Raw genomic sequence first — 23,397 nt, forward strand, 5'->3', positions numbered from 1 at the left:
AGCAGCTTAGGTAGCCGTGCAATTTCTGGCGTCTGAGCAAATATCCCGTCGAACAGGAAAAAGCACGTTTCGTGTCGCAATGGTAATAACTGCCTTGCCGTAGCCTCCCGTACCACCCCGGCGCCCGCGCTAGTTCACACTGTGCGTGCCCCCAAAGAACACGACCATTTGCGGACGAATCACAACCTCAACCCTCGACGACCGCGTCAAAGAGCACAGCGACAGCAGCATGTCGGGCGAACACTCCTTCATGGCCAGCGCCGTGCCCGCAGCAGCAGCGCCGCCGCCGCTCGCTGCGCAACCCAGCATTGGGACTCCGTAGGTTGCAGTCGCGCGCAGCACGTCCAGCACATGCTCATACCAGCCAGGCCGTCGGCGTCGTCGCAGTCAGTTCCCCCTGGACACCCGTCTTTCCGGCGGCAACGCGCCAGCAGGGCGTGCGAAAGTGAGTGCGACCCATGTCTTGCCTGTATCTACGCCCCTGATGGTACGAGGGAGGAGCCATTGCGGTCGGTGGGATATATGGTTCAGCTCGCGAGCCTCGGCACCTCGGTCGGCCTGGAGAACGAATGCTAACCACCACGCATCGCAGCCTGCCACGCGAGGAAAGTGAGTAATCAGCCGCGGAACCGCCGTGCTGCCAGAACGCGACATAACCAGCCATAGGTACGATGCGACGCCGCCTCATTGGGGATCCCATGCACCAACTGCACCGCCTTCGGCATCGAGTGCCGCATCCCCCAGCCCAAGCGCAAGAAGACGCAGACGGCCCGGGCCAAGGATGCAGAGAGGTACGCGCACGCGACTCCACGCTGGGGTGCTCTGGTATTGACGCGACAGCAGTGACCGCGGCGACAGCGACGACCGCTCGCCCGCCAGCACCTCCGCTGAGCCCCGCGAGAAGTCGACCGTATACAACACCCAGGACGGGACCCCCTCCACCACCGTCTCGCCCGAATACGCCGCCCAACAGGCCACCCACAATGGCACCTACGTGCAGTTCATGAAGCCCAAGTTTGCGCGCGCGCCCATCAAAGAAGCCGGCCGAGTCGCATACCTCGGGGAGTCCTCCAACCTGTCGCTGCTCGTGCACGACCGCTATGGCACCACCGACGTCGTCCACTACCCGCTGCCCGAGAACGTGCGGGGCGCGAAGGCACGGGTCAACGAGATGGACAACATGGAGATTGAGATACTGCATCAGCGAGGCGCCTTCCTGCTCCCACCGCGGGCGTTATGCGACGAGCTTGTCGAAGCCTTCTTCAGATGGGTAGCTCCGGTCGTGCCAGTCATCAATCGCAGCCGCTTCATGCGCCAGTATCGAGACCCCAAGAACCCGCCCTCGCTCCTTCTGCTACAGGCCATACTCCTGGCAGGCTCGCGCGTGTGTACCAATGCGCAGTTGATGGACTCGAGTGGCTCAACCACCCCCGCGGCCATGACGTTCTATAAGCGCGCAAAAGCGCTATACGACGCCAACTTCGAAGATGATCGCGTGACCATCGTGCAAGCCCTCATCCTGATGGGCTGGTACTGGGAGGGACCCGAGGACGTGACCAAGAACGTTTTCTACTGGACCCGAGTCGCTATCGTAGTAGCTCAGGGTTCGGGCATGCACCGCAGCGTCGAAGGATCACAGCTCACACGCTCCGACAAGCGCCTGTGGAAGCGTATCTGGTGGACCCTGTACAGCCGGGACCGTTCAGTGGCAGTCGCACTCGGCCGGCCGGTTGCTATTGATCCTGAAGATTCCGATGTCGAGATGGTGTCTGAAGATGACTTCATCGACGACGAGACAGAGCACGCTGCAGAATACCCACCAGATCCGATCCATGTTCAGTTCTTCATCAACTATGTCAAACTTAGCGAGATTATGGGCTTGGTCCTATCACAACAATACTCGGTAGCGTCAAAACACCGCAGGGCGAATGCCATAGACCTGACACACAGCGACATGGCCCTTGCCGACTGGCTGCAACATTGTCCGCCGGAAGTGCAGTGGGAGCGAAACCGCCACCATTTCTGGGCCGCCTTGTTACATTCGAATTACTAGTACGTCTATGCATCTTCTAACTCTGACGTAGACTAACGCTCGCAGCACCACTTTATGTCTTCTGCATCGCGCACACATGCCTCCAGCAGGCTCACCAAAAGCCACTCATCTAGACGGTTTTGGTGAAGCCAACGCCTATCCATCACGGAACATTGCGTACCAAGCGGCCGCCATGATCACATCCATCATTGAAAACCTCAGAGCTCATGACGAGATTCGGTATACTCCGGCTTTCATCGTCTACAGCTTGTTTTCTGCCCTCATTATGCACGTCTACCAGATGAAGTCGTCTAACAAGTCTGTCGTCTCGGCGACTGAGCAGCGACTGCAGATCTGCCTGGACGCCCTTAAAGAGGTCTCCAAGGTCTGGCTTGTCGCAAAGATGGTGCACACTCTGTTCGAATCAATTCTTGGAAACAAGCACCTTGAAGAACGTCTGCAGAAAGCTGCCGGCCGCAACCATAAGAAAAACAAGGTCCCTTCGGTTCCACCACCACCGCCACCGAAGCCTGCCCAAGAATCCTCGAAACGAAAATTCGATGACATGGACCTAGGCTTCCCTGTTCCAAGTGGTCCACCATCTGCTCAAGTCTCGTATGAACGGTCCAGACCGCAGACTCCTGCCGTCACACCTTCGCGCGAGCTGCAACCTCAACAGCAGATGCCCCAGATGACCACTGGATCTCCACAGATGAATCGGCAAAATCACGACGCATTCATGGGCCCTTCACGGTCAGGAACGCGTCCTACAACCCCGTTCAACCCTTCATACTCGTATCCAGGAACGCCGCCGGATCTTTTCCTGGTGACCCGTGATACCCCTAATATTAGCCAAGAAGTGTGGCAGAACTTCCAGCCTGACCAGCTGTTCCCTGCCGACACACAAGTCAACTTTCCCCAGATGTCACCCATGCAAAACCATAGCCTTGTAGATCCTGCCTTAAGTCAACCTCAAAATATTGCCATGCCCTCTCAACAGACTGCTGGGGGCCAGTCACAGATGCAGAACCCACCGTCAAATACAGGCATCTCCAGCGGTTACGAGCATAATAATCCTCAGGCCTGGCAGCAACAGATGGAGATGATGTCGCAGAACCAGCAACAGCATAGCGCACAGGATGATGCTTGGAGTCAAAGTTCCGGAGGCCGGCACAACCCCATTGTGCCTATGAGCTTGAATGTCGATGATTGGTAAGTCGAAGTTGCGGTTCCGTCTGAATACAGTCACTAACTCTCTGGCTTAGGTTCAACTTCTTCGGCATCAACGGTGAAGCCGACATGTCACATCTGTTCCAGCAGGGTCCTGCTTAGACTCACAAGCGTTTGCTTCTGTGAATGTTTGATAGCTTTGTTGTTCAAGCTTTGCTCCGCGTGTAAGCATATCAGTAGCGTGGATTCAGTTGTTGCGTGGATACATGTCTCTCTACAAAAGGTTCAAGGTGCTAATTGCGTGGTTTCTGTACGTCACCTGTACAAAGGAGGATGATTTGGTATACTACAGTGACACGGTTTTCGGCATACTACTTCTCTGTGTCTGCTTCACTATAAGCTACCATCCATGCATAATACTCGCGTGCTCGAACAAATTCCACGATGCGCACTTGTGACTGAGGGCGATTATTGTCAGATCTTGACGGTCTCGGGATGTTCTCGTCAAGACATTCTAATTTAATGCCTCGTGAGGCCTTCCCTAGAATTCATCTGTCCCATGTGCATACTGTTGGGATAGGTCGCTGATGATTGCCAGAGAAGACATCTAATCCGAGTTCATGCCATCTTTCTTTCTTACGTAGTCATCACATCTGTATCGAAATTGTGATTAAGCACAGTCTTCAATGTTAAGCAGTCTGAAGCTCTCAATTTCGACGGAAGATCCACCCGTGGACCGGGTGATGCTCCCCGCGTCATAAGCCTGTGCAGGCCCGATTAGGTTAGCACCATTTCGCTTTCGGGAACCTCGCAACTTCACGTACCTAAGTACGCGAGACTGATACAACAACACCGTGAGCTCGACGTACACTAGCCGCCCAAGGTCAGATCACGACTCTATTACCAGGTTCGTAAATACTCTCTCTCCAAGCCCTCAAAGTGCACCCATTCCTTCTGTTGCCCGCATAAACCCCAAGGTCGAACCGGAATCGCACCACGCCGCACATCGCAAAGGAGCCACCCACGACTACGACGCCGAACGCGCCCGAATAACGGCCCTACAACGATTACGATCCCTCTACACAGCCGAACTCACTACGCGCCTCCCTCGACCGCTTCGCCGCAGCCTTGTCATTCGGTCGACCAAGTACCTACTCCCAAATCAAACAACACTAACTTCCTCTCTCGTGTAGGCTAGGGCGCATCATTCTCACAGAACATACGCACCAATATGTTTCAAGCGCAACAAAATCCGGGCCGTGGTGCCCCACTCGGTGCGAATAGGTTGCAGAATGGCAAGATGGGTGAGGACAATCCCAGGGCGAGTTTGGGCTATATCGCTGATTGCTGTCGCTGCAGGAGCTGCATCTCAATGGGGGTTTGGAGCTCCAATGGGTGCGCCAGGCCTATCGAATGCGCAAACACGAACAAACGGCGGGGCCATGTCAAGCTTCGCGCAAGCAATGGGCGGCTCGCAGCCACATACCCCGCTGAATCTTGAGTAAGTCAACACACGGAATGTCTCCGAAACGAAAGAAAGGAGAGTACCGAAAGAACACTCCCCAGCTCTATTCCGAGAATCTGAAGGACGTTGAGAGACACAAGCTAAATGTTGATGACCTTAGGGAATTTCCTTCGTTGTCGGGCGCGCCGCAAGCGCAACAGAACACTACCGCGCAGCAGATGTGGTCAAACCCCACCCTACGAACCACCCAGCAAGCCCAGCAAAACACGATTGGACGTCCACAAGGTCAAGGTCAACAGCAGGGCCAAGGGCAGGCTACACAAGCTACGAACCAACAACAGCAGAACCAGGGACAGGATGATTCATCCCAAAGCCAGTTCTCTGGCGCTGGAGATGATTATCGGTTTGGGGGACAAGGGGGCGTCGGACAATTGGGGGGTGTTCAGCCGCAGACGGGCAACATCGAGGAGTTTCCTCCATTAGGGGGCGCTGGCGGAGATATTCCACAAGATCGAAGAGCTGGCCTGATACAGAACGCGGCGGCATTCGGTGCGAATGGAAACAGCGCCTTTCCTGGGCTCGGACAAACACGGAACGGCCTCTCAAGCCCGACAGATAGCCAGCAAGACAGGAGCATCAACCCCACCGTGGGTGGCAGGGCACCGCCAGGTACATGTACGCAAGAGATCCCAGCCATCATAGCAGCTACTGACCATGACAGCATCGCGGACACCGTTTGAGAACATGCGGACAGGCAACCAATCGGATGTACGTACCACATGCAACTACACTGTACCTCAGCTAAAACTATGTAGGGAAACCAACGGATAGGACAGCAAGGGAACATGTTCTCCCTAGGCCCTCAGACAGGCATGCGAGGTGGTGCTGATCTTGCCCCGGGCGGTCAACGGCAGCAGCAAAATCAGTTCGAGCAAACATTTGGGTCTGATGTTCTCGGCTCCCCGAACGCGCAGAACATGCTACACAAGAAGCTCTCGGACATGACCGACTCGGAAAGATACGGTCTACCTGGACTTCTGTCCATGATTCCTATGGACAGCCCCGACTATTCCTCGCTGGCTATGGGCCAAGATCTGACAGTTCTGGGCCTCGATCTGAGCCGGCCAGAGTACGCTTTCCCTTACCCAGCTCAACACATTTGCTAATGGTTTTCTTAGTAATTCTCCGTTACATCCCACGTTCGGTTCTCCTTTCGTGGAATCCAACGTCAAGCCTGTAATCCCACCAGATTTCACTCTACCAGCGGCGTACACTGTAACGAATGTTCCACCACTGCATTCCAAAATGGCTAGCTTCTCTGCCGAGACACTATTAGCTATCTTCTATCAATTCCCGAGAGACATCTTGCAAGAGATTGCTGCACAAGAGCTATACAATCGCGATTGGCGGTGGCACATGAAGCTCCAGCAGTGGATGATGAAGGATCCAGATCTCGCGGCGCCTATTAGAATTTCGCCAAAAGAGGAACATGGGTGGTATCTATTCTTCGATGTCAAGAACTGGAGGAGAGAAAGGGTATGTGTTTTGCTCTGCCAATGCATTTCCTATCAACGACGTACCAGACACTAACGCGAGTATAGAAAGAGTTCGACCTCAACTATGATCACCTTGATCAGCGCCACGGTAGCCCTGCTATGACGGGACAGATGTAGTAGGCTTCCTCTTCACACCGAGTGAAACGTCTTATCGCATATGCACCGCTTGGTGGTGACCTCGGCTGGTATTATACCAATAAAGTACCCTGAGGGTCTTACGCCTGGGGTTTGAGCAATTGTTCTAGCCTACGCTTCATGCACGTGCTTATGAGGCTACATGGTTCACTACGGTCTCTTGACCCGTGAGTTAGCAATCTGCAGGTGTGTGCCTGCTGCCTTGGCCGGCACGTGCCTTCTCTCACTGTTAACGGTGAGATCGTGACTACCCCAATGCCTTGCATCGACCCTTCCTCGTCCACCATCTACTATACAACCGCACTTTCCACCATCCATCACCGGCCTCAACTTCAGCGATCCTCGCAAGCATTGACCTGCAGACTACTCTCACAAGATCTTTCTGTCAATACTAACACACAGCACCCAATCACTATGTCATCCCCAGGCTCGAACGATGCCGAACATGTTCGACAAACGCTCACGAAGCTCTCAGTAGCCGTTCGCGAGCTGACTCCAGCCGGCGCAAAGCAAGTTCCACAAAGCCCCGACCGCTTTAATCTATTGGCGCGTCCTACACACGGTGGCTGTCGTATCTGTGGTCTTCCCGGCCACCAGTCCACCGACGTCCACCATTCGGCAGCGTGTCGCGTTGCTCTTCTCTCGCTCATCGGCTTCTGGGAGGATATCGCGGATCACGTGGCCTTTCTCTACCAGTACTCCGAGCGATTTCAGAAGGCCATCCAAGCGAACGAGCCAACGTATGTAATGCGTCTTGACAACCGACCGCTGAAGGGTGGTGACATGGAGGTCGTACTTGTAGATCGGGGTATCCGAGCAAAGGCCAATGTGATTCTTAATGAAGATGACTTGGCTAGATATGAGCGAGTGGCAAAGAATCTGGAGGGGTTCTTCTTGGACGCGTTGACCCGTAAGTTCTTCCCGAAACCGCATGCAATGAGCTGGACTAATTTGTTGGAAGTGTCTGATCTCTACGAGCGCAGTATTGCGATGGAGCAGTAAGGCTATGGCTGCATGTGTGCCCGCTTTATTCATCGATGGCGGTGATTTTCATGAGTGTATCCTCAGACATTCCTGAATTCTGTTCCTGCATTGAAGGTCACATGTGACGAGCACGTGTTGGCTGGCGCAATACCTAAGTCCTGATAATCCTCCCCCTACACTTCTGGACGTTGACGCTTGACTTTCGTACCCACACCTCAGCAACATGGACAGATCAGAATGATTTCCCCTCACTCATAGCTGTACAAGATCTCAGTCGTTGATCTGTATTATCCGTTATCGCCCATGCTTTAAAGTAGATAGTGATGGTACAGAATAGTGGGTGCCACGGTACGCTCTTTCCCACAACCCCAATCTGTCACTATGTCTATTCAAACGCCGCTGCACCTTCCGCATCTGCGTTCACCCTTGATAAGTCCTTATTTTATGCCTTCCACTAGCACTCCGACGAGGACAACAGAGCTCAAACTAATGGGGGTTTCCGCCAATCATCGTTGATTGTTCACAAACATGCCTTGAGCTTCACCACAGCGACAAGATTGCACCAATTGATTGTATCTTGTCTGTGGAGGAAGCCTACACAAAATAGATCAATGGCGCAGACTTCATAATAGTGCAGGATCCGAGGACGGCAGCGCAAAAAGCGACCAGGCGATGCAGGTCCTCCGCAGTCAGTACCAGGTTCGCATCGCAGTCGAACCCCGCTCCGCCGTGACAATAAGGCATTCGATCCGACAAATGGTCGTCTCAGACCCTGACCGCCTCCCCACAAACCGAGAAGCGATCTGAGTTTGCACATCAGCTACGAGTAACCGACCGAAGATACCGCGGGCACGGGTGGATCCGGTTGTCGCCAATTGTGGGACTGCCAGTACACGATGCTCCTTGACGTACGAGCTTTTCCTGGAGTCCGTTGCGAGAATGTAACTCTAGCTCTCTTCCAACAAAAACCCATCATTATGGAAGCCAGCAATGCTGCGAACATCACACATGCCTCGGATCATGACAAGGGCGCGGAGGTCTTGCTGAAAGCCGTGCAAATGTCGAGACACGCAAAGTCTGAGTACGCAACCTAAGATACGACGTCGAGCCCCACTAACATATGTACAGGCAGGAAAACGGTACACGTACTGCCACGGCAGAAGCGAGAGACATACCATCCCCAGAAAATACGCAAATCATCGAGGATAGATACCTCTCTGGAGGTTCGGAACATGCTAAAATGCCGTCTAATCAGCATCCCGCGTGCACCGAAAGTTTCCCCAGCACAACCCGTTCCCCCTCGACGCTGTCTGTGGCAAACCAGCAAAAGCCTATACTAACGTACGACGACGTAACTACCTCAGGATTGCCCACATACCCGGCTGTACCGAAGCTTCAACTCTTGAATATGACGAATACCGTACACCAGAGCCATGCCCTTACTACGCCTCGCCGCAAGCCTCTGCCGAAGTCGTCCCAGAACGAGCTAAATGCAGTTATTGAACGTAAACTATCGTTCTATCGCCCAGTATCTGCACCACCTCTAAGAACCACCACGATCATCAACGGTACTGAGGAGGGCAATATTCATTCATGCTCGCCTCTAAGTAGGCCTTCCTCGCGCGCATCGACAATGACTTCCCTAGTCTCTACGAAGTCACATACAGAGCCTGGGCCTATTCACATTCATCAGTCCTCTCAGCTCCAAAGTATGCAGTCTATCGGCGAGCTAGATGCAAGGCTTCATGAAGTCGCCAGTCTGCGTAACTCATGGAGAAGGACATGGCCCAACCGTGCAAGTAATGAGGCAACGCCTACCGGTACTCCAGAGTCTATATCCAATGTGCCTTTGAGCGGTGGAGTTTATGAAGCTCATTCAAGGTTAAATTGTAATATTCTTTCGAACCCCCCCGAAAGGGTATATTTATATGGCTGGGCGAGATCGAGCGAATGGGTTCAACCCTGTGCCATCGACGAAAGCTCAAAAGAGTGGATTGAGGATTTTCTTGCTCGCCAGGAACAAGCAAATCGCAACGAACATAATGAAAGACGACGCCTGGGAAAGCAAGACAGCAAACATGGCAGTATCCGCAGCCGAGTAGGTAGTACAGACAAATTCAGGCGCAAGCTTAGCATGAGGCGTGTTACAGATGAATGGGGAAGCTTCGAGGCAAGGCAAGAGAGGAGGCACGGACGGCTCTTTGACTTGGACATTGAATCATCTCCTTACGGTAGGGCAATCGTGCCAATACCTGGAGAAAACCTGGAAGGCGCGGCTATATCAAGAGCATTTTCACGGAATTCCATCACGAATCAGCGCCTGAGATCTCAAACCGCTATGTCGAACCGATCGTCCTGGGCACCTACATCGGCTCTGCATCCAACACATGCACCAAAACCGCACCATATGTCACTTCCATCGCGATGGCCATCTTCATACCCTACTTTCAGCACCTTCACACCAAAGCCCTATCATCCGACGCCCGCACAACGACCCAAAGTCAGGAAGCATGGTTATCAATCGCATGGCAGAACCGGCAGCTGGGAGAAGTTGAAGGTCAAAGCAGTGAGTTCTATAGGCTCGGATCTCAAGAGAAGCATTTCTGCTGGTGTCGTGCCCGTTATCATAGAGGGAAAGGACAGTATGAAGAACCTGGTTGGTAAGGTGGAGAAAGCTGGTGGGAGCATGACTAGGAAGTTCAGCGCGAGCTTGAAGGGCAAGTTGAAGGGTTTTGGCAAGAAAAAGAAGAGCATGAACGTCGGAGGGACTTTTTCAGTTCGAGGAGAGCGTTGAATCCGAACGCGAGATAGTTTCAGGGTATTTGGACGCATGTTACACAATACCACATCGATATTCGCTTAGCAGTTGAAATCGGCGGAGTTTTGGAATTACATTGAATTTTTACGACGCTCGCTATTTCCACCTCAACAAATATAGTCCAATACAGCGAGCAGAGTCAAACCGGTATCGAGCGGCATCGCATGACCACCAGAGCTGACGATTGAGTCTAGCGTCCCGCGGAGTTGTTCTTCAAATCGTCACCACCGCTCCTGAACCGCAGAACTCATATCCATCATCAACCGATGTTTCGACGAATGTCAAGATGATGCAAGGACCCTGTGTCAGAGTCCGACGCACTGGAACACGGCACATACAACGGTACCCCTCGGGACCAGTGTGCTGGTCCCGCTCAATGAAAATACTTTCTCTTTACCGCACAGTCAACCTGTTAACTCGTCAAGTCTCGAGCTTCGACAGCTTACAGGCCACTTTCTGAGACGATACTGCCATTACGAGCCGAAGTGGAAGCCAGATCATTTCCCTCCGATTTATTCGCAACACTCAGCATCTCTTCAAACATGTCATGATCATGTTCGAGGCTACCGTTCGACTCCATACCTATCTTTTCGGCGCCTTCGTACTGAAGATTCTTTCCAAGCGCATATCAAGATCCCCGCTGTCGAGCCGTCAAGATGCCACGCTATTTCCCCACAATGCCTCTTCAACCTTCACAACCATTACCTCTTCACCGGGGCTGCAAAGCTTACTTTCTGAATAATCATCCGGCACTATACACCAAGCTACGCACCTTTAGCACGAGTCATGTTCACCCTTCATTCTCTTCCCATCCCGTTTCAGCAATATATCCCTGGCCGTACGTAACATCCAAACTATCACCAGACCTATGTATGAGCAATATACACTGACTAATCTCCAGTCTCGACGCCATCCTCCTCCCCAAGCGTAAGCTCAATGAAACTCCTCTAGACAAAATCTACGTAATGTACCACTACCTAATCCGCGGCGACTACGAAGTCCTCCGCAACGAAGTGCAAGACTTCTTCGACCACACAAACTGGCACGTCCACTCCATCCCTGACCCGCGCGACCACGATCCAGAGCGCTACGCCATACTCGCGGCCATCACACAATACCTTGCGCACGGTATAAATCGTCGTATCAAGATCAGCCATGGGTGTCGGAAGGAGCCCTTGGGGCCATGGAAGATGGCTGCGTACGATGCATGCTACAATGGTAGGGGTGGTCTACCAATTTTCGAGAAGTTGGAGAAGGAGCCCAAGTGGGCGGGAAGGGTTAAGAGGGTTAATAGTGGGTTGGATATTTGTTAGAGTTGGAACAGTGCGGTGTGGGGGGATAGAAGGAGTTTGAGGTTTGCGAACAAGGGGATTGTTAGTACGGAGATTGTGGAGTGCTTCATTTAACGGGGGTCGGCCGATAGACGAGGTGCATTTAGCTACGAATTTGATCTATTGTGGTTTCTTCGAAATCCATAACGCGAGTATTTTCAAGGAAGAGACTCACTCTCTCGCGACGCTATGCTGCCTCATCTTCAATCTCCAAGTTCCCCACTTTGAACTTCTTTCCTTTCATGTCCGCATAATCCCCGTGATCGTGATAATCCTTCACTCTTTCCCTCACATACTCCAGCCCCCTGACCGGCTCCCTCTCTTCCGCATCTTCACCAATAAGCCCTAACCTTCTCAACAAAGGCGATGCCACAGGCTTGATATCGACCTCATTCCCTGGTCTAACGAAGTAGAACAGTCCCAACCGATGAATATGCGCTTGATCCTCCGGTGGTCTGATCACTCTGTGGATAGTCGACTTGAAGTAGCCTGCCGACCAGAAGGACAGTGTATCGCCAACATTACAAACAATGCCATTATGAACAGGCGGAACGTATTTCCATTCTCCAGTAGGCGTTTTCAGTTGAAGACCCGCAACATCTTGACTCCAGAGGAGCGTCAAGCTCCCAAAATCAGTATGTGCGCGAGACCAGGTATTCTGAACTTTGGCGTCGTCGGCAGCGGGGCGTGGGTGGTAGATCATGTAGCGTAGATGGTCTTCTGATGCGTTTTCGTAGCGATGTTGATCAGAGAAGTAAGTCTCGGGTAATTCCAGGATCACAGAGAAGAGCGTGAAGATCTTGGATGCTATGTTCAAAGAGCGGCGGGAGAAGGACTCGATCTCTGGGCGAAAGGGGTGGAGGAAGTGTGGAAAGGGCTCATGGGAGTTTGACGGGATGAATTTAGGTATGTTGAGGGATTCAACGTTGTCGAGGACGGTGGTGCCCATTATCTTCTTTTCGTTGGCCTAGTGATATTGTCAGAAGAACGTGTTTCGCTCCCTTGTTAGATAGACATTGTGGCATACAGCGCGATAACCAAAGTAATTGCCTTTTGCGAAATCACATCGGTACTTTGGGTCACCCTTCTCTTCTAACGGCAACTCGAAATAAGCCTGACCGATGTCATATTGACGTTCGACCTCTTCCTGCGTTAAGCCAGTGCCAGTAACGCTGAAGAAGCCCGTGTGGTGCACCTCCAGGTTTGTCAGAACATAGACTTGTCGCACATCTTGGCTGCCAACTCACCGCATCTCTTAATTCTTCAGCCAGTTTCTGTTTCCCATTGGGCTCATCATATGTAGATAGATCAATGACCTTGATCTCAGCCCAATCTAACTTCTTCGTTGTTTGCTTTGGACGTTCCCACTTCGCGATGGAAGGTGGCTGTTGCAGCGTCGCTGATGGCATGTTGATGGCTGTAGTTTTAACTTATGAGACTTGCGCGACTGGGAGTCATGTTTGACTTTTATACATTCTGCGACGTTATTCCCGGTTATTTCTAGCCTATCGTAACGGTTTGTGTCTTGTTGCATATATGCGAAGGTGGCAAGCACGCAATACCCCGCCAGATGCCGTGCTCACATGACAGCACCGCATAACCCATGCTCTTCTTGCGTGTCCCACAGCAGTCTTGTTCTTTGGGCCGGATCTTTGTGAAGCATCGTTGCCAAGTCGTGCCGGCTCTGTCCCGTGATCCTGGCCTGTCTATCGGGTAATTTGATCGCCTCTTTTGCCGTCTTCTCCGACAATCTCAAGGAAGGCTTGCCCATCCATGATTGCACCACGCAGCCCATCCAAATCAGAACCTGGGATTTCAGCGTAGCTATCCCAGATGATCTTCCCAAACTCATCGAACCACCAGATCTTCACCCTCCTCTTCTCGATGGCTTCCTCATCTGCCACGTATACATAGTTTTGAACCCGGTTTCCAACGTCTCTAATATCGAGTAGTTCTTGATCGGTATCGATACCATCTGTACGATTGCTCTCGTCCCCTTCCATCTCAGATTGGTGTATTGCACTTCCATGAACAAGTTCACTACCATCTCCATACTCGTCCGAGATACCCAAACCATCGGTCAATCCGGGAATGCGAAGAAGAAGCTGGCCCAGGACTTCTTGATCTGATCCATGAAAATCGTAAAGCGCATGATCATCTAGCACATGGTTCAGACTCTCAACGCAGCCGCCTTCATACTTAGCCCCGGAAAGTTGTGCAAGCTCAGCGTAGCTTTGGGCCATTGAGGGCTTGTAACATGTCCTTAACCAGACTACATTCCACCCTGAGTTGAACTGTCTGCTGATATTGTGTTCTTGAATGGTTTGATGCGGAGCAAACACCTGGCCGACTTGTTTCGGGGTGGGTGAAAGAAGAGGTACTGCACCAGGGATTTCCGTCAGTGCGTCCTGGATCCGCTTGTACAGGGGCTGGGTAGCGTCAATTTGAGGCCAATGCAATCACACTGTGGTTTTTGAGGTGGCCTGGCGCACCCATCTCTGCAGCAGGCTTGTACTGCGGTACCTCCTTGCTATTTCATTCCATCGCTGATGATGGTCGGCTGGTAGCGCAGCGCTAGTGCTTTCCCAATGTTCCTACAGGCATGTTAATTACTTCTATCCACATTTTGTTGTCCGAATTGACTTACTAGAACGAACAGATCAAAAGGTGAGCGACCATATCGTGTCTCAGCTTTCGCGGACGCCATTATCTCTCAGAGAACCTAGGTAGAGGACACCGAGTCAAGCGAATTAGTCGCACTTTCCGCGAGAGTCCATCAACAGCTTGCCATGTCGACCAGAGTTAGAAGGAACATCAGTGGGACCAAGATGGTATGCATTGGTATGATGCGTAGAGACCGCGTGTATTAGTCACCATCTAGCGTGCTACCCTAGTGTGCGCTGACACCTGTTCAGTGCAGCCTGGCACTGTCACCCAATTCTGAGAGCTCGTAAGGCGAGCATATCTTCGCCATCAGTTGAACAGTAATGCGATCGTAGGGTAAAATGTCAGATGCACGGTACTTTTCATAAGAAAGCTTCCTACCATCGTTGTGTGGAGGCCTTATCGCCAAGATACTATCGGCACTTTCGCAACCTCCGATTCTACGTTGAGTAAGAAGTACGAGACGTTGCGCATTCCTTGCGGCACCGGAAGACACCTGACAGCCGATAACGTTGCAAACTTTCCTTCATGCACAACTGCACGCCTGGACCTCTAATAGCTTCAAATTCAGCTCGATCCAATTGTAGAACGACCGAGTGATGATATTAGCGGTGCCAAAGCCACCGATTGTCTTGGGGACCTGGTGATGTCATTAGTCCCGGCAGATTTTGGCCGTAGCGCGCAAGAACCCGATCTGCAAGTAGTAAGGACGGAGTTCCGACTCATGATTCTGTCTGTGTTCTAGTGGGCTGGACCTGGGTCAGCGCAGCGTTGAACATTCAGGATGCATGCAAAGGACCGAAAAAGAAGAGCGATGTGAGATATATAGCGTAACGGGACGGACGTCCGTTTGAACATAATCATATTGCAGCCCTCCTCTTCTTGTCTACATTTACCCACAGCATCATCCACACGTCCGTCAAGCCACAATCTCAGTACCTCAGTTCACACACCCCAAACCCACGCCTTTGTCCAACGTTGGGACAGCCTTCAAGATGCCGTCCGATACACGACCTCTTAACATTCTCATATCGGGCTCCGGCATCGCTGGCCCTGTAACTGCGTACTGGCTGCACCGCTTCATGCCTACTTGCCAGATCACTATCGTAGAGCGATCACCCGAACCAAGATTAGGTGGACAAGCCGTCGATCTACGCTCTTCAGCTCTGCCTATCGTAAAGAAGATGGGAATCTTGGAGAAGGTGAAGGAAAAGACTACTACAGAAGTTGGCATGCAATTCGTATACCGAGATGGGGAGAGGCGCGCAACGTTCGAGGCCACTGGAGAAGAGGAGAGACAAAGCGGTATGTTATCTGACCTTTGGGCCCAGTATTCGATGAGAGGAAAACGAGAACATCGTCAAGTCAGCATTGGAAACCACCCCTAACTTGGTTGTAGCAACGAGCGAGTACGAGATCCTACGAGGAGACATGGCACGCATCGTCTACGAGCTCACACTATCCAACCCAAACATCAAGTACGTCTTCGGCGAAATGGCCACAGAAGTCCAACAAGACGAATCCAAGGGCGGCAAAGCACTCGTCACTTTCGCGAACGGCAAGCTCCCACCCACGGAATTCGACGTCGTAATCGGCGCTGATGGCCAAATGTCGCGAACCCGCCGCATTGTGTTCGGACACGGACCCAAGAACGACGACTACCTGTACCGTCTCGGCCAGTACTCTGCTCTCTTCACCATGCCCCGCGACCCTGTAGACACTCAGTACGCACAGTGGTACAACGCCTCGCGCGGCCGCCTGTTCCTTCTACGACCTGACCAGTACGGCACCACGCGAGCGTATCTCGCCATCACCGATGGTGATCTCAGCCGCTTCGAAGAGATCGACAAGCTGTTGAAGAAAGGGACCAGGGAGGAGCAGCAAGCGTGGTTTGAGAAGGAGTTCGAGGGTGCAGGGTGGCAGACGGAGCGTTGTATACGCGAGATGAAGAAGGCGGATGACTTTTACATGCAGCAGATTGCGCAGGTCAGGATGGATATTTGGCACAAGGGGTGTGTGGCTCTGGTGGGTGACGCGGCGTATTGCCCCAGTCCAATTTCTGGTGTTGTAAGTTCTTCTCAATCATCGTTCTTGATCTCAAATATTCATACTAATATCAATAATAGGGCACTGGTGCAGCTATCGTAGGCGCGTACGTTCTCGCAGGCGAGATCTCGCGCTCTCAAGATGACATCCCCGCCGCGCTCACCAACTATGAACGTATCACACGCGAATATGTCGACAAGGCGCAGAAACTCATTCCGGGAGCCCCGCAAATCGCAAACCCGCAGACGGAATGGGGAATCAAGGTTTTCAACACTGTGACCGGAACTTTGTCACATCCATTCATCCAGAAGTTCAGTGGTGTGATTGGAAAGATCATCCCAGCATTTGGGTCATCAAAGATTTGGAGCCCGCCAGAGTACGGGTCCTGAGGAGGATGGGTGGATGATGTGTTGGCATTTCAGGGTGAATTGGTTCTGCGCGACATAATTCTGAAGAACTTTTAATGGATGCATCAACTGTTAGCCCGGCGAACGTACACCAAGCGAGAATTCATGGCAGAATGAGTTCTTCAGGTCGCTGCCAGCACCAACGTGCTCCAATCGTCTACTCGGCAAGTAGATCTACACCAACACTTTTCAGCGCATCGACCGCCCATACAGGATACTTTTCCTTCTCCCTGTTGTACAAATCGCCAAAGAAGTTCTTGACAAACTGTGGGTACCTATCCTGTATGATGGCCTCTCTCGCTTCCCTCATCAAGTGCAGTTGGTAGTAGACGTTGTGCATGGTAAGAAGGTGAGCACCAGCAGTCTCTTTCGCGGTGACGTGGTAGATGTAAGCCCGAGTGATACCCAGTCCTCCATCGGATGTCGGACGACAGCAAGTGCATCGGCAACCTTCTTCGATAGGGCTGAAGTCTTCGGAGTACATGGCATTGCGTAGGTTGAGGGAGCCACGGGATGTGATGGCGTTACCGAAGCGCTAGATGTTATTAGCATGGATCTGCGGTGAGTAAGGGGGAGACCTTACGGCCGTTCGTGTTGGCCAGACACAGTCAAACATGTCAGCGCCGAGTGCAACGGAGACGACCAGATCTTCTGGATATCCCTGAGTTGGTTAGCACACTGTGATAGAGCGGAGGATATCCCGCACTTACGACACCCATAACATATCGCGGCTTCTTCTCAGGAAGCAAGTCGGTACATGTCTTGACAACTTCGCAATAAGCCGCCTTCTCCTCGCCGCCAGAAAGGCCTCCTATCGCAATGCCTGGTGTATCCCGCGCAACCATTTCGGCGGTACATTCTTTCCGCATGCCCAGGTCCAAGCCCCCTTGTATGATACAGAAGAGGTTCTGTCGGTCTGGGTATTTATGCGCTTGTATGCAGCGGTCGAGCCAGCGTACCGAGCGTTCCATGGCCTCCTTCATACGCGCGTGGTCGGGTGAGGTGGTTGCGATAACGTCGTCGAGTTGCATGATTATGTCGGAGCCGATTGAGTTCTGTAGGGAGATGGAGTGTTCGGGTGTGAGCAGCATGGGCGACCCATCGTGGGGGCTGAGGAAACGGACACCTTCTTCAGTGACTTTGGCGAGTTTGAGGAGCGATACCATCTGGAAACTGGTGTTGGCGTCAGTTATGGTGCGTTCGTTCACCAAGTTGGAGGCGTGACCCACCCACCACTATCTGCAGCAGTCAGCACTTCCGTCTCTTCGTCCTGGGGCGTTGTGGCATAGTGCACCTGTGAGGATATTGTGTGGCCAGGACTGGAGCTTATGCGCGCCGCCTATGACATCGAGGGTCGCCTGTCCTGGCTTGAGGCCTCTCCCACATGTCAGCAATCGCTGGCATGGCGGCAGAATGTCGGTCGTACAGGTGATATGTGTTGTTTAGACATAGGCGGCAACCCTGGTCCTCGAGTTGATCGGGCGTGAGGCCTTTGAGCGAGGCCTGCGTCGCAACGGGCATAAAGATGGGGAGGGGTACCGGGCCATGAGGCAGATGCAGCGTTGCCGCGCGTGCTTTGGTGACCTGGAGTTGTCAGAGGATGATCAAGACACGAAACTGACATGATACAGACCGAACACTTTCCCAGCAGCTCAAAAGTGAGGGCTGAAGGCATTGAGACGGGCGCCATGATGCGATTGGGGAGACGCGATCTGCAGCCGATGAGTCGCTTCAGCTGCAGCCCTGGAATGCTGCGGCCCGTTCGCTTAGCGCGACTTCCCCGTATCAATCGTCATGGAATCCCAGATCCAGTCTCGGGACCAGCCGAGCACGTCGGAACATAGTGAAGCAGTTGGTGGTTTTCAATCGGTGAGGAAATCGCGCTTGGACTTCTTGAGAGAGCTGGCACGGTTGAACTCTTTAATAACTTCTACATTATATGTGAATCTACGTGCATTGCTCGATGCATCTAACAAGGTAGGCTGTGTTGCCCGTTGGAAAAAACGGCCAAACTCTAGATGAACAACTTCGAGCCTAGGTACTTTACACCTTCCCTGTACGCAGTAGACTTGAGCGAAGCCTCAAGCTCTCGCTTCGGGAAGCCTTTGAGGGAGCGTGCATACGTTGCAACCGAGTGAGAAATGAGCGTTAGGCATGTTAGCGGACTGCATCTCCATATGAAACTTTTGGAAGCACATACCTTGGTGTTAACAACCCACGCTGTAACGTTGAGGTTTGGAATATCATCGCAAAGCTGGTGGTAGCAAGGATCGTACCAGTCCCCGGCCTTGCCCCCGAACATCTCTACTTCCTTCTCAGTCTTGATACCTTCGGCTCCAGTAGCAATGCCACCGCCAGGGATTCCATTGCGAATGAAGCCGTCGTAATCGCTGCGGCCATCGAAGGGAATGAAGGTGTAGTTCAGACCTTGATCCTCGTACCACTTGATGTACAGATCGCGCAACTCTTCTGAGCCGTTCGGGTTCACCGCGTTCGTAGCATTGTAGATTTGGTAGGCGAAGTTGGGGCTGGTACAAGTTAGTAACATGACATCTACCATGCATACAGTGATAACACTCACCTAGCCATCATATCATAATCCATGAAGAGACGGATCTTCTGGTTCTCCTTCTCAGGCAGAGAGGCGACATAGTAGTTGGACCCGAGTAGGCCTTCCTCTTCACCCGCCCACCATGCAAACCTCACACAGTTAGTGACGTTGAATTTGGTGAGTTGGGTAGCAATCTCGAGCAGTGACATTGTGCCTGTTCCGTCGTCATTAATACCAGGCCCTTCAGTGACACTGTCGGAATGGCCGCCGAGCATGACGCAGTTATCCGGATCACCAGCTGTTGTCTGCGCAATGATATTGACCGTCAGAATCGTGTTCACTTCGGCGTCAATGTAGGCGATCGCATCGACATGCTTTCCCTTCTCGAGCTTCTTCAGAATTGGTTCAGCTTCTTCACCGGAAAGTCCGAATGTGGCTACATGATCCGAGGATGGCTCGCCGAGGGTGCCTGAAACACCGTCTTTCTCATAGTTGTATACAATGGCAGCAGAAGCGCCTTTGCGGCCTGCATGCTCCGACTTGGTACCAAAGGGGCAGACTCCACGTTTGATGAAGGCGATGTTTCCAGCTACGGAGTCTGGGAAGTCCGACGCCTGACAACCTTCGTTTTCAACAAACACAAGATCGCCATGTACAGGCTCTTTGTCTTTGGTGGCTGGCGTCAATCCCATGGGCCTGGCAGATTTGGGGACCTGATCGCCGATGACCAGACGCGACTCGAAGACATTGCCAGACACAGCTGGGAAGGTTTGGTTGGTGATCGTGTAGTAGTCACCAAGTTGGAGGATGGTTTCATAGATGTAAGAAAGCGTTCCGAGGTGGCCTGTGAGTATTCAGCATAAGCATACAGCAAATCACGTGCACACACGTACCAGCACTCCCGATGACTCTGGTAGGATGATTGTATTCCTCCTCACCAAGCTTCGCAATCTCGTACATCTTCTTGGCGCGTGCCATCAATCTGTCCCCACTGATGAGGTCTTGGAGCTCGGTCGAGTTGACCAACGGTTTGGTCCCATGTGGATGTCCGAGTGGCGCCTGATTGCCGGCCGACAGAAGCGGGATCTGGAGCGCCGTCGCGCTTGTAATGGCTGCGCACAGCGCAAAGCCAGAGGAGAAGACCATGTTGTGGGTTACGGTGATGGATGGGGTTGGGGACGAGATGGGATGGAGAAGGGCTGTTTGTGTGTTTATGGATGAGTCGCTGTTGCCATGCCGCTAACACGCGCCTCGCGATAAGGCCTGTCCCGTGCACAGTGCCAGGTGACTGCTTTTGCTTGAGCATATGTCAAATACATGATGGCTGTCTATGTATGTTGAAGCCTTGTCAAGGTTTGCGATGCGCAGAGGGAGGATGAAGTTGTGAAGACGTAGCTGCGCATCCAGCGGGCGATACTATCCATGGATGCTGTTGCTAGTCTGTCCTTACATGCAAGGCACAACACATGCGGACCGTCAGGAACCAATCAGCTCTGGGTGAGCCGCTACTCCAATGATGCATCACAAAGTATCTGCAGGCTGGTATCAGGTATGTAAGTACCTAGTTTCTACAGCAGTAGACGTTCGGTCCTCTCTATATCGTCATCAGCAACTTGTCGGCCCTTCTCATTGCGATCGATGATGGTTCATGCGGATGTCAGGAGCCGACTCCCAATGGAACCAGCGCTTGTATTCCATGTAGCGCCATCGATGCGAATGACCTCTGGTAGCTCGCAGTGCGTCGCTGGCCATCAAATAGCTCGCATTTGCGTGGTGGAGATCGAGACCCTTCCCCTTATTGTTGCTAAACTTGAGATGTGGAGTCTCGGCCCACGTCAATGTGCATGGAGCTGAAACCTTGTTCTGGACTCCGCATCGTAGTGCAGCCAAGGCGTGTCAAGCATTGCCAGGGACGTTGCGCGGTGCTTGGTGACGTGTTCTGCTGGAGATAAGCTCAGTTAGATACTAAATTACCATGAATCGGTGCTGAAAAGGACCAATGAAGACCAATTGGTTGCGAACGGCGCGCTCTGCTGCAGAGTTACGGTGTAAACGCGCTGCGACATTTTCGTTGTTTGGCGATCATAGCGTCGAGGCTGTGTTGTGGACGCGCCCGCCCCGTTGCGAACTGCACCTCGTAAACAAGGAAGCAGGTAGTATACTCGTCCCGAAATGACGCCCGGCCCTTTTACAATGTCTGGTCCCACCGGCCCTCTTGTCTTTCTTTTTGACTTACCCTCTATCAATTCGTCTTCAATTACGGCATTACAGACTGCAACCGCTGCAGGGCAACTCGTTCGCCCGCCCTGAAACACAAGCCAGTGCACTCAACTCTTGCACTTGGCGCACCCTCAACACCATCCCTTAGGCCGCTTCGTATACCAAAGCCATGGCGCACCGCTCAAGAAGCTCGCGAGACTATCCCGACGGTTCAAGGCACCGCTCATCGCGCGACCGAGGGTATACCAGTGAGAAGCCACGCTCCGTGCCTCCCTCCGATCGCCGTGACAGGCGTGGCTCGTCTCTACCACAGTACAATCACAATGGACACAAGGTGACTCCAGGCCTTCATCCTGAGGGCGAGAGTGGCCGGAGGGGTTTCAATCCAGTCAAGTTCCTGGTTATCAGCGGCAGGAGCAGCAGCACGATGTCCATGCTAGTGAACTGCCTATGGCCCATCGTACCTGTAGCAATTGCACTGGTAAGTGGCATACAAACGGGAAATGCTTCTTCAACTGACCGACTATAACAGCACTTTGCGAGGCCCGAATGGCATTTAGCAATCTTTATTACCAACTACATTGCCATGCTTCCTGCAGCCAACTTGCTCGGTTTCGCTGGCCAGGAGTTTTCGCGCAAGATGCCAAACAAGGCCTTTGCTGTCGTTCTCGAGACCACATTCGGTTCTGTCGTTGAAGTTATCCTATTCATGGTCTTGCTCAAAACCTCCAACGGCGACTCAAACGTACAGGTTATCAAGGCTGCCATATTGGGATCTATTTTGGCCAACCTGCTCCTTTGCCTCGGCACCTGGTAAGCGTCTGTTCGATCCCCAGTCCAGCTCTCACTAAGTTGCTCCAGTTTCATCGCAGGTGGTCTCAAGCACGACGTTCAGGAGTTCCATAGTGCTGTCTCTGAGAACGGTAGTGGTCTGATGCTTGTCGCTGCTAGTACGTCAATCCTCCTGGCTTATTCAAGTTCCGATGCTAACCTTTGTAGCGGCGCTCGTACTTCCTGCTGTCTTCTACGCATACCTCTTCCAAAACCCCGATTACGAACAGACTGTCGATATCGCCTATAACACTCGACTGATATCACGCGGTGTCGCCATCATATCCATCGTTGGCTACCTGGTCTACTTGTATTATCAGACCGTATCCCACGACGGGTTGCTCCATGAGATCTACGAGGCAGACGACCACAAGGACAAGGATCGCCACGAGGAATTGGCTAAGCCCAAGCTTACCTTGACCGAAGTCATCGTTGCTCTTCTCATCTCATTGGCCTGCGTAGCGCTCGTCGCTATCTTCCTTGTCCTCGAAATCCCGCATATAGTAGAGCGTGGAGTTAGTGACTCCTTCGTCGGACTTATCCTGATCCCGCTGGTCGAGAAGATCGCCGAACACCTCCTCGCCATCGACGAAGCCTATGACAACCAGATCAACATGGCCCTCGCCCATGTTCTCGGTGCCTCTATCCAAACCGCCTTGTTCAACGCACCCCTTGTGGTACTGGTTGGCTGGGGTATTGGTGTTGGCATGGACTACAACTTCGCCATCTTCGACGCTGTTGCCCTGGTTTTGGCTGTTCTGGCCGTTGGCTCGTTCCTCCGCGACAGAAGTTCAAACTACCTGGAGGGTGTACTCTGCGTGATGACATACGTCATCATCGCAGTCTGTGCATTCTACTTCCCCAACCCTGCACACCACGGTGGTTCCGGGGGCAGCGCCGAAGGTGGCGCTGAGGGTGGCCATTAAACGATAAGTTCGGGTAGTCGTACATGTAAAGCCACGTGGCTTATCTCAGATTGATATTCTCACAACGGTGGTGTTAAGGAGTTTCGCTGCAAGTGGGCTGCGAGGAGGGTTGCCGGGTCTCCTTACATGTAGCAAGCATCTGTGATGCATTTCTTTGAGCGGTCTTTTCCAACAGTTCTAATTAGCGAGCGAGAGATACCAATATGATACACGAGATTGAGACTCTTTGTCCGCTGTGTAATGGTGTTCGTGACAGCCAGA

The 23,397-nt window shown here is 52.5% G+C and overlaps 11 protein-coding genes across 11 annotated transcripts; 7 read left to right on the top strand and 4 right to left on the bottom strand.

Annotated features, from left to right (window-relative positions):
- Positions 1 to 162: 162 nt before the first annotated feature.
- Positions 163 to 3,728, top strand: BKA58DRAFT_382194 (cutinase transcription factor 1 alpha). The gene is made up of 7 exons (XM_046170080.1): positions 163 to 318; positions 369 to 445; positions 593 to 609; positions 667 to 791; positions 844 to 2,052; positions 2,099 to 3,244; positions 3,298 to 3,728. Exons 1-7 carry the CDS (start codon positions 230 to 232, stop codon positions 3,362 to 3,364), a joined length of 2,730 nt encoding a protein of 909 aa, XP_046026121.1. The 5' UTR covers positions 163 to 229; the 3' UTR covers positions 3,365 to 3,728.
- Positions 3,729 to 4,433: 705 nt separating this feature from the next.
- BKA58DRAFT_313111 (uncharacterized protein) lies at positions 4,434 to 6,340 on the top strand (the record flags this gene model as incomplete). The annotated part of the gene is made up of 7 exons (XM_046167416.1): positions 4,434 to 4,506; positions 4,562 to 4,703; positions 4,828 to 5,342; positions 5,389 to 5,435; positions 5,483 to 5,796; positions 5,846 to 6,203; positions 6,269 to 6,340. The coding sequence occupies 7 exons, from the start codon at positions 4,434 to 4,436 to the stop codon at positions 6,338 to 6,340; spliced, it is 1,521 nt and encodes a 506-aa protein (XP_046026122.1).
- Positions 6,341 to 6,772: 432 nt separating this feature from the next.
- Positions 6,773 to 7,360, top strand: BKA58DRAFT_400762 (uncharacterized protein; the record flags this gene model as incomplete). The annotated part of the gene is made up of 2 exons (XM_046171612.1): positions 6,773 to 7,268; positions 7,320 to 7,360. 2 exons carry the CDS (start codon positions 6,773 to 6,775, stop codon positions 7,358 to 7,360), a joined length of 537 nt encoding a protein of 178 aa, XP_046026123.1.
- Positions 7,361 to 8,161: 801 nt separating this feature from the next.
- On the top strand, positions 8,162 to 10,248 carry BKA58DRAFT_382196 (uncharacterized protein). The gene is made up of 2 exons (XM_046170081.1): positions 8,162 to 8,423; positions 8,471 to 10,248. The coding sequence occupies exons 1-2, from the start codon at positions 8,239 to 8,241 to the stop codon at positions 10,134 to 10,136; spliced, it is 1,851 nt and encodes a 616-aa protein (XP_046026124.1). The 5' UTR covers positions 8,162 to 8,238; the 3' UTR covers positions 10,137 to 10,248.
- A 589-nt stretch (positions 10,249 to 10,837) lies between these two features.
- Positions 10,838 to 11,473, top strand: BKA58DRAFT_456134 (uncharacterized protein; the record flags this gene model as incomplete). Its single annotated transcript, XM_046174583.1, has 2 exons — positions 10,838 to 10,998; positions 11,062 to 11,473. The coding sequence occupies 2 exons, from the start codon at positions 10,838 to 10,840 to the stop codon at positions 11,471 to 11,473; spliced, it is 573 nt and encodes a 190-aa protein (XP_046026125.1).
- Positions 11,474 to 11,574: 101 nt separating this feature from the next.
- Positions 11,575 to 13,048, bottom strand: BKA58DRAFT_147950 (2OG-Fe(II) oxygenase superfamily protein). Its single transcript, XM_046164725.1, has 3 exons — positions 12,739 to 13,048; positions 12,519 to 12,686; positions 11,575 to 12,458 (listed from the first exon to the last, which is right to left on the bottom strand). The coding sequence occupies exons 1-3, from the start codon at positions 12,898 to 12,900 to the stop codon at positions 11,679 to 11,681; spliced, it is 1,110 nt and encodes a 369-aa protein (XP_046026126.1). The 5' UTR covers positions 12,901 to 13,048; the 3' UTR covers positions 11,575 to 11,678.
- Positions 13,049 to 14,396, bottom strand: BKA58DRAFT_147949 (uncharacterized protein). The gene is made up of 3 exons (XM_046164724.1): positions 14,139 to 14,396; positions 13,984 to 14,085; positions 13,049 to 13,920 (listed from the first exon to the last, which is right to left on the bottom strand). The coding sequence occupies exons 1-3, from the start codon at positions 14,196 to 14,198 to the stop codon at positions 13,198 to 13,200; spliced, it is 885 nt and encodes a 294-aa protein (XP_046026127.1). The 5' UTR covers positions 14,199 to 14,396; the 3' UTR covers positions 13,049 to 13,197.
- A 754-nt stretch (positions 14,397 to 15,150) lies between these two features.
- BKA58DRAFT_438651 (flavoprotein monooxygenase) lies at positions 15,151 to 16,590 on the top strand (the record flags this gene model as incomplete). Its single annotated transcript, XM_046173606.1, has 3 exons — positions 15,151 to 15,460; positions 15,555 to 16,222; positions 16,282 to 16,590. 3 exons carry the CDS (start codon positions 15,151 to 15,153, stop codon positions 16,588 to 16,590), a joined length of 1,287 nt encoding a protein of 428 aa, XP_046026128.1.
- Positions 16,591 to 16,627: 37 nt separating this feature from the next.
- BKA58DRAFT_147970 (queuine tRNA-ribosyltransferase) lies at positions 16,628 to 18,391 on the bottom strand. Its single transcript, XM_046164726.1, has 8 exons — positions 18,242 to 18,391; positions 18,035 to 18,192; positions 17,903 to 17,985; positions 17,838 to 17,847; positions 17,319 to 17,781; positions 17,192 to 17,269; positions 16,699 to 17,143; positions 16,628 to 16,650 (listed from the first exon to the last, which is right to left on the bottom strand). The coding sequence occupies exons 1-7, from the start codon at positions 18,296 to 18,298 to the stop codon at positions 16,766 to 16,768; spliced, it is 1,227 nt and encodes a 408-aa protein (XP_046026129.1). The 5' UTR covers positions 18,299 to 18,391; the 3' UTR covers positions 16,628 to 16,650; positions 16,699 to 16,765.
- Positions 18,392 to 18,601: 210 nt separating this feature from the next.
- On the bottom strand, positions 18,602 to 20,545 carry BKA58DRAFT_148068 (uncharacterized protein). Its single transcript, XM_046164727.1, has 3 exons — positions 20,053 to 20,545; positions 19,190 to 20,003; positions 18,602 to 19,136 (listed from the first exon to the last, which is right to left on the bottom strand). Exons 1-3 carry the CDS (start codon positions 20,303 to 20,305, stop codon positions 18,623 to 18,625), a joined length of 1,581 nt encoding a protein of 526 aa, XP_046026130.1. The 5' UTR covers positions 20,306 to 20,545; the 3' UTR covers positions 18,602 to 18,622.
- A 580-nt stretch (positions 20,546 to 21,125) lies between these two features.
- On the top strand, positions 21,126 to 23,364 carry BKA58DRAFT_382216 (vacuolar calcium ion transporter /H(+) exchanger). The gene is made up of 4 exons (XM_046170083.1): positions 21,126 to 21,860; positions 21,912 to 22,192; positions 22,241 to 22,329; positions 22,379 to 23,364. Exons 1-4 carry the CDS (start codon positions 21,549 to 21,551, stop codon positions 23,134 to 23,136), a joined length of 1,440 nt encoding a protein of 479 aa, XP_046026131.1. The 5' UTR covers positions 21,126 to 21,548; the 3' UTR covers positions 23,137 to 23,364.
- Positions 23,365 to 23,397: the final 33 nt, after the last annotated feature.

Source organism: Alternaria rosae, assembly GCF_020736505.1.
Source record: "Alternaria rosae strain MPI-PUGE-AT-0040 chromosome Unknown BKA58scaffold_4, whole genome shotgun sequence".
Lineage (NCBI taxonomy): Eukaryota > Fungi > Ascomycota > Dothideomycetes > Pleosporales > Pleosporaceae > Alternaria > Alternaria rosae.

Excerpts from the sequence above, each read along its gene's own strand:
- BKA58DRAFT_382194 (XM_046170080.1), top strand. The coding sequence starts at position 230 with ATGTCGGGCGAACACTCCTTCATGGCCAGCGCCGTGCCCGCAGCAGCA. Across the intron at positions 319-368 it reads CAACCCAGCATTGGGACTCC|GCCGTCGGCGTCGTCGCAGT; the intron begins GTAGGTTGCAGT and ends CATACCAGCCAG. Across the intron at positions 792-843 it reads CGGGCCAAGGATGCAGAGAG|TGACCGCGGCGACAGCGACG; the intron begins GTACGCGCACGC and ends ACGCGACAGCAG.
- BKA58DRAFT_382196 (XM_046170081.1), top strand. The coding sequence starts at position 8,239 with ATGCTCCTTGACGTACGAGCTTTTCCTGGAGTCCGTTGCGAGAATGTA. Across the intron at positions 8,424-8,470 it reads TCGAGACACGCAAAGTCTGA|GCAGGAAAACGGTACACGTA; the intron begins GTACGCAACCTA and ends ACATATGTACAG.
- BKA58DRAFT_147950 (XM_046164725.1), bottom strand. The coding sequence starts at position 12,900 with ATGCCATCAGCGACGCTGCAACAGCCACCTTCCATCGCGAAGTGGGAA. Across the intron at positions 12,687-12,738 it reads CTGAAGAATTAAGAGATGCG|GTGCACCACACGGGCTTCTT; the intron begins GTGAGTTGGCAG and ends ACAAACCTGGAG. Across the intron at positions 12,459-12,518 it reads ATTACTTTGGTTATCGCGCT|GCCAACGAAAAGAAGATAAT; the intron begins GTATGCCACAAT and ends CAATATCACTAG.
- BKA58DRAFT_147949 (XM_046164724.1), bottom strand. The coding sequence starts at position 14,198 with ATGGCGTCCGCGAAAGCTGAGACACGATATGGTCGCTCACCTTTTGAT. Across the intron at positions 14,086-14,138 it reads CTTTTGATCTGTTCGTTCTA|GAACATTGGGAAAGCACTAG; the intron begins GTAAGTCAATTC and ends ACATGCCTGTAG. Across the intron at positions 13,921-13,983 it reads CAAGCCTGCTGCAGAGATGG|CCCCTGTACAAGCGGATCCA; the intron begins GTGCGCCAGGCC and ends GACGCTACCCAG.
- BKA58DRAFT_147970 (XM_046164726.1), bottom strand. The coding sequence starts at position 18,298 with ATGGCGCCCGTCTCAATGCCTTCAGCCCTCACTTTTGAGCTGCTGGGA. Across the intron at positions 18,193-18,241 it reads AGCTGCTGGGAAAGTGTTCG|GTCACCAAAGCACGCGCGGC; the intron begins GTCTGTATCATG and ends TGACAACTCCAG. Across the intron at positions 17,986-18,034 it reads CTAAACAACACATATCACCT|AGGCCTCAAGCCAGGACAGG; the intron begins GTACGACCGACA and ends GACATGTGGGAG.
- BKA58DRAFT_148068 (XM_046164727.1), bottom strand. The coding sequence starts at position 20,305 with ATGGTCTTCTCCTCTGGCTTTGCGCTGTGCGCAGCCATTACAAGCGCG. Across the intron at positions 20,004-20,052 it reads CAGAGTCATCGGGAGTGCTG|GCCACCTCGGAACGCTTTCT; the intron begins GTACGTGTGTGC and ends GAATACTCACAG. Across the intron at positions 19,137-19,189 it reads GATTATGATATGATGGCTAG|CCCCAACTTCGCCTACCAAA; the intron begins GTGAGTGTTATC and ends AACTTGTACCAG.
- BKA58DRAFT_382216 (XM_046170083.1), top strand. The coding sequence starts at position 21,549 with ATGGCGCACCGCTCAAGAAGCTCGCGAGACTATCCCGACGGTTCAAGG. Across the intron at positions 22,193-22,240 it reads CTCCTTTGCCTCGGCACCTG|TTTCATCGCAGGTGGTCTCA; the intron begins GTAAGCGTCTGT and ends AAGTTGCTCCAG. Across the intron at positions 22,330-22,378 it reads TCTGATGCTTGTCGCTGCTA|CGGCGCTCGTACTTCCTGCT; the intron begins GTACGTCAATCC and ends TAACCTTTGTAG.